Source organism: Hemitrygon akajei, chromosome 16, assembly GCF_048418815.1.
Source record: "Hemitrygon akajei chromosome 16, sHemAka1.3, whole genome shotgun sequence".
In the NCBI taxonomy this organism is placed as follows: domain Eukaryota; kingdom Metazoa; phylum Chordata; class Chondrichthyes; order Myliobatiformes; family Dasyatidae; genus Hemitrygon; species Hemitrygon akajei.
Window position 1 is genome coordinate 39,015,340 of NC_133139.1, and position 7,331 is coordinate 39,022,670.

The 7,331-nt window shown below is 40.4% G+C and overlaps 1 protein-coding gene across 1 annotated transcript in view; it reads right to left on the reverse strand.

The window, feature by feature from the left end:
- yju2 (YJU2 splicing factor homolog) overlaps positions 1-5,493 on the reverse strand; it is a 34,491-nt gene extending 28,998 nt beyond the window's left edge. Inside the window, exons 1-2 of the mRNA XM_073068745.1 lie at positions 5,352-5,493; positions 3,362-3,462 (exon numbers count right to left, since the gene is read on the reverse strand). Coding sequence (XP_072924846.1) covers positions 3,362-3,462; positions 5,352-5,375 — 125 coding nt within the window. The 5' untranslated portion in view covers positions 5,376-5,493. The remainder of the gene's footprint in view (positions 1-3,361; positions 3,463-5,351) is intronic.
- Positions 5,494-7,331: the final 1,838 nt, after the last annotated feature.

Below are 7,331 nucleotides of genomic sequence, written 5' to 3' on the forward strand. Positions count from 1 at the left end.
TTTCTATGAAGCATCAGAGACTGAAGGGTAGCCTGACAAAATTATGAGAGTTATAGATAGAGTAGATACTCGGAGTCTTTTTCCCAAGTGGAAATATCAAATACTTGAGAGCAGAGTTTTAAGGTGAGAAGGGCAAAGATTAAAGGAGATTTATAAAACAAGTTGTTTTTAATACTCAGAAAGTGGTTGGTGCTTTGAAAGTACTACCAAGGAAAATGGTAGCAGACATAAAAGTAACATTTAAGAGGTACTTAAGAATCCATATGAACAGACAAGGAATGGACTAATATAGACCACATACATGTAGATTGGAGTTGTTTTGATTGGTATCTTTTTCAGCACAGACACTGTGGGCCAAAGTTGTACTGTACTGTTCAACATTGTTAATACAGGGTAATGACAGTGATATGAGTGTTCAGTAGCAAAATGAGGCCGAATAAGGAAAAATGATAACATTGAAAGCACTTTATTTGAATGCATGCCGGATTCAAAACAAGATAAATGTGTTGTTGGCACAAATAGAAACAAATGGGTATAGCCTTCCAGCTATAGTAGAAATGTGGAGGCAAGTGACTAAGGCTGGGAACTTAAATTCTCAGAGGTACTTGACATTTTGAATGGATAGACAGAAAGCAAAAGGTCTGTTGATAAAGACTGAAATCACTACAGTAGTGAAAAATGATACTGGCTCAGGGGTTTGAGATATAGATTGAGCACTGCAGTGGAGAAAGAAAATGAAGGTAAGAAGTAATAAATAATCTGCTAGAGGAATTCAGTGGGCCAAGCAGTATCCGTGGGGAAACGGAATTGGCGACATTTTAGGTTGAAACCCTACATCAGGACTGAAAGTGGAGAAGGGAGATGGTCAGTATAAAGAGGAGAGGGGGAATGGTGAGAGAGGGGTCACAATGGGCCAAGGAGGAGAGAAGAATAAAGCGTAGATACAGCTAGGTGGGGGATGGTGGAAATAATATACAAGCTGCTCATTAGTAGTTAAATTTTAGGATAGGGTATAAATTAGGAAATAATGGGCAAAATAATAATGACAATAAGAAAGAATCATGATCAGACAAATTAAATTGGCAAGGCAGTCTTGAAGACATGTAGATTGAGTGCAATTGGGATGGCTTTATAAGATCAGTACATCGATGAACTGTCCAGGGAATACCCTATTTTAGAAATGGCATAGTGAAATGAAACAGGATTAATATAGCAAAGAATTCCTTAGGAAAAGTATTAGAGACAGTATGGCAGAATTTCAAGTCAATTTCAGTGTGAGAAATCTGGGGGTGAAGCTAGTGACCTCAATGTAAATCAAGGCAATTCCCATGGTATGAGGACAAACTTAGCTGAAGTAGACTGTGAAGGCTAAGATAGTAGATTGGAGGCAACAAATAGCTAAGCAGATATTTCATAAATATCATAAAGCTTATATAATAGTGAGAAAGAAAGGCTCTAGAGGATGTTCCATTTTTGACCAGCTAAGGAAATTACAGCTGATATAATATAAAAAGGCATACAATGTTGCAAAGATTAGTGTGAAGTCAACTAACTGGGGGAGCATTAGAAACTAGCAAAGGACAACTTTATAAAAATTACACAGAGAAGATAAGAGTATGAGAATAAACTAGCAAGTAATATAAAAGCTGGTATGTATTATAGTTACAGGGAAAGGCAGTAGCTGAAGTAAACATTGGCCTTATAGAACATGACACTGGAGAATAAATAATGGAAAATAAAGCAATAGCAGAATTACCAAATAATTACATTGAGTCAATCTTTGTAGTTGATGTTAAAAACTCCTCACAGATAATCAAGGGACTATGGAGAGCATGAAACTTAAAACAAACCCCATCACCATGAAGAAGTACTTGACAAACCAAAGGCTGACATATGCTCTGGACCTGATGATCTATCGCGTGGGATCTTAAGGAAGTAGCTACAGAGTTAGTGGATGGGTTTATTAGAATCTATCAAAATTCTTCAACTTCTGGACAAATTCCAGAGGATTAGAACTTGCAAGTGTCACAATATTATTCATGAAAGTAGATAGAAAGCAGAAAATTATAGGCCAATTAGTTTCAAATCTGTCCTTGGGAAAATGCTGGAATTTATCAATGAACCACAGCATAACATTTAGAAAATCGTAATACAATCAAGCAGAGTAAACACAGTTTTGTGAAATGAAACTGGTGTCTGACAAATTTGCTGAAGTTCTTCAAAGATTAAAAAACAGTGTGAATAAAGTAGAAACAGCAGAGGTGGTATATTTGGATTTCCAGCAGACCTTATTAAGATGCAACTTTACGGGATACTGGTGAGACCGCAGGAGGAGGACTGAATAATGATACTGGTCTCCATATTTAAGGAACGATGTACTCATAATTGAGACTGTGCAGAGATGACTCACTAGATTGAGTCCTGAGGTGAAGAGGTTGACACATGAAGAAAGGCTAAGCAGATTGAGCAGATACTCATTGATGAATAAAGGAGATGATCTTAGTAAAACATTGATGGGGAATTGCAGGGTGAGTACTGAGAATGTTTTGCTGTGGGGGAGATTGATTCAGTATAAAGGGATTTTCTGTTCTAGAGAGAGAGGAAAAAAATTCATTTTTCCTCAGAGGGTCACAAATCTTTGGCAATGTCCACCCCAGAGAGCTGAGGAGGCAAAAGACAACAAATAAAACAGAGGAGTTGAGGACAGGAACAGGCCCAGCAGAACATGCTGTCTGTACCAATCACAATACCAAATGAAACTAATCTTACCAGCCTGCACATAACCAAATGAATACATGAAAATATTCAAGGTGAAGCCTGACAGACATATAAACTGCAAAGAAGCCATTAAGCTCAGGAAGAATGCAGGAAAATGTGTTGAGGCCAATTGGATCAACCAAGAACCTACCGGCTGACTGGTCTACCCTGCTTCTGTTTCTGCTGTTATTCTAATAAAGCTCAAAATACAGTGAAAAATACCAAGTTCAGGAGCAATAGCTTGGTGATGCTTAACTTGGATGAGTTTAAACAACCTGTTGGTTGTAGAAGGAAAGACTAAAGGAGATGAGAAGTTCCAGAAAACATTCACATTTTCCTTGTTTCCTTCAAACATTATGTTATTTATAATGCAACACAGTAAACAAATTATATAATAAAATAATTGAGCCAAAGTTAAAAAATGAAACATATGATTAGATCAGTTCCTGACAAAAATTTTCCTGAGGGATAATATAAAGCCTTTCAACTCTCTCAGGGCACAAAAGTCAAGACTAAATCAACCTCATTATTATTGTTACAAATATTTTCAATGTAAGTACAAAATTAATTACAAACTCATCAACAGGTAGAACATTGTCCCCACCTCATGTTGAAAGGAGCCATTAACCGGACCACATACTGTCGATCCTTAGGAAGTTTGAGTTTTGGGATTTTTGATGGATCAAAATCCGGTGGGTAGTATTTCTAGGGAGAGAAAGAGGCAATATATATGGTGAACCAATCAGAAACAAAATCTCATCTGATGTACATGCTCTGATAAGCATATTGAGAAAGCAAATGTTGGAATGGAGTGACAGCATCAAGGTGAGGTACGGCAGCTGGTGATACAGCTAGCAGAACTGCTGCCTCACAGTGGCAAAGCTCTGAGTTCAACCCTGACTTCAGATGCAATCAATGCAGAGTTTACCCCTGTGCATGGGTTTCCTCCGGTACCCCAGCTTCCTTCCAAAGGTTCGTTGATTTGTAGATTAACTGGCCACTGTAAATTGCCCCTATCTTTCAAGTCAGTGGCAGAATCAGGAGGAAGTCACATGACTGTGCAGAGCATAAAAAGAGATCACTGTAAATATGAGGTTGATGCTTGATCTGAAATCAGTGGTCCAAAGTGCCTGCTTCTAGCCTGTACGTCTCTATGACTATGTCCTTTTCCTTCTATTTTGTTTTGTACGTGTCCAGGTCAAAGAAGCAGGCAGAATAAATATAATTGCAGACCTGACCCACCCTGTAAACTGCCTTTTCCAAATGCTCCCTTCAGGAAAGCACCATAGGGCTATTGAAACAAGAAGTTCATGCCATCTCAAAAGTATTCCCCTGAAGCAGTTAACCTAACCAACCATTCTAGTTAGCTCTCCCACCCCCTTCACTTATTTGAGTACATGTTTTGTAGTTTGCTTAGGGACACAGCACAGAACAGGCCCTTCTGGCTCAATGAGCTGTGCCATCCAGCAACATATCTATTTAATCATAGCCTCATCACTAGACGATTTACAATGACCAAATAACCTCTGTCTTTGGACTGGGGGGGGGGGGGGGGAATCAGAGGACATGTGATCAGGAGACGTACAAACTCCTTACAGACAGGGCAGGAATTGAACTCTGGTGCCCTGAGCTCAAATAGCATTGCACTGCTAAGCTAAAGTGGCACCCTACTTATTACTCCCGTCACTGCACTATAAACCACTTTCTTATAATGCTGTCTACATTAATATATGTTGGCATTTATGAATTTGTGCCAGTTTTATTCCATATTCATATTTTAACTTCCCAACTTTATTTTAGATCATTCTTTCTTCTTTATAATTGTTGAATGTTGTTTTTGCTGTGTGTTGTTCCCTGACCAACACACCACAGCAAATTCCTAATGCATGTGGTGAATAAAGTTGATCTTTTTACCTGTTTCGGTGATTCTAGTAATTTGGTACTGGACAATTAGTTCCAATATATGTATGTCCAGCACTGTGGACTGGATTTGAAGGGAACATTAACCCCCTGTACCCTTGTGTATGTCTTGGCATCAGAGATATTTCAGCACTGAAGATCAAACAGATAAAATACTACCAAGTGGGTACAGCTGAAGTAGTGTCCAAGGAATAACATAACAAAATGTAGATGCATTATTAGTCTCAAACAGATTTCAAGAAGCATCCCAATATTTACAAGGTCCCAATTCTGATTACCAGGCTGCGTGGAACAACATTTGATCAACAACAGCACCTCAGTGACATGTGCAGCGGGGAGTGGTTCAGTTTGAAGGCAACAGGCAGGAAGAGTTTTCGGCGAGGGGTGGAAGATTTGGGTGGGGTTTGGGGTGGATGGTTGTGGAATGCCGAGGAAAAGTTCAAGGATGCGGGGTACCTGGTGGGGAAGAGGGAAGGAGGGGAGGAGAGTGGAGTGCCGGGGTACAGGGGAGCAGTATGGTGGAGAGAGCAAAGTGGTCAGGATGAAAGGTGAAGGGGATATCTGTGGGGCGGTACAGATGGATGGGAGACCTCTATGACTGGATGCGCGAAACTTGGATCGTAATCAGGAACGGAACCCCATCTCTGGGGCTGCCACTACCCCGCCACACTCACATTTAAGACCTTCCGCTCCGACATCGTTCAGCCGTTCACAGCAGCCCGAGACCACCTCAACCAAACTTCTGGGCCTAAACACGGCCAGTTCTCCACCAGATTTGCTGGTAACGAAGTTCCGTCTTCTGTTCTGATTTTCTATTGGTTCTTTTCCAAATCAATCTAAACGTTTACCCGCCTTCTTCAGCAAATTAGATTGTAGGTGCAGGCCGCTGTTAAAAATGTCCGTCTGATAACAGGAGTTCATATTTCTGTTCCGGAACCCAGTCAATTAAAAAGAGGAAACTTGGGCCTCGATTTAAACTACTCTTTAACTCTTTAGGTTGTGGGTAAAAATTATTCGCAAATTTAGATCCAATCTGTGGATTTTTTTTGCAAATTTGAAATGGCTATCATTACCTACAAGAGCAGCATTATATCAAAAAAACGGACACATTTAAATTGGTCTCTTCCGGTGCCATTCGGGGCCTTTGGTGAGATCAATAAAGGCAAGGGGAGTTACCAGAGAATGTTTAGATGCTTGAGATACTCACACAGAAAAGTTCAAGATAGGTGTCAGGTATGGTTGCCTTTAACTGAGAAAACTGAAGAGGATACAGACATCCCACCTCTCCCGGAAGTGCCGGGAGTCTCCTGCATATTGATAGCGACTCCCTGATGCCCACAAATTATATGCAATATCCCAGAAATCGATTTTTTTGAGGGCAAGAGGGCGACAGAGAGAGTGAGTGACAGACATAGGGAGAGAGTGACAGAGACAGCATCCTGATTGGTCTCTCTTTGTGCCAAGTAGGCCCATCAGTTTTCTCTGTGGGCGGGCTTTACAGTCGACCTCTCTCTCTCTCTTTCATTGTCCATCAGTTCAGTTTAGTGCCCTGCAGTGCCATGGCAGAGTGTTCCAAAAACAGAAAATATAAAACGTACTTCACCCCAGACTACACTAAAGTGTACACTGTCTAATAGAGGCCAAAAATAATGACAGTGTTGCTCGCTGCACTGTTTGCAACAGTGACTTTTCTATTGTCCATGGTGGGTTAAATGACTGTAAAAGACATGTTGAGGTGCGTTTAACAGGTGTCATTCGTTCATTGGCATAGCTAACGTCATTTAAACTAGCTGGCTAGCTGCTAAGGAGCTACTCTACTGATGTCCTACGTGATGAGGCCAAACTCCCTGTAGACTTGCTTAATAGAATAAAAAAATGACTCCATGATTATATAATATTAGTACATATTTAATGTCATAGTTTTAGCATAAGACAATATAATAAGGATACACCTTGTGCTTTTTTTTCTTTTAGGGACCACAACATATTAGGGAGGCTAAGCGCAGAGAAGGCTGCTGAAGTATTTGTTCTTTTCAGCAGAAAACCGAAGTCTGACAGAGAAGGTCACTAGAGCTGAGGTGTACTTTACACCTTTCATCGTTGAGCATAACCTGCCATTCCAGGTGTGTAAACACACAGGCAAGCTATTCAGGAAAATGTTTCCTGATTCAGGAATAGTAAAAAACTATGCCTGCTCATCAACCAAGACAGCAGCTGTTGTGAACACGGCACTGGAACCTGAATGTTCAGAAGATCTGTACAAGTTCATCCGGACAGAAAAAAGGCCATACGGTATTATGGTTGACAAAAGCAATGATATCATGTGTGAGGAGGAATGTGCCATTTTAGCCAGGTACTCTAATGAAACACAGGATAAGGTAACAGTTGGATTTGTAGACATGCCAGTGTGCAATGATGCCAAAGCTGACAACATATTCAACTGCATTGCATCATCCATGCATGACAAAGTCCTTGAATGGTCTAATTGTGTAGGATTTAGCAGTGACAACTGCAATGTGATGATTGGCAAAAACAAGTCTGTCTTATCAAGAGAGAAAGCACAGGCCCCTCATATTTACAGCATTGGCTGTCCAAGTCACCTGGTCAACATTTGTGCCAGAACTGCTGCTAAGGAGCTCTCAATGTCACCTGAA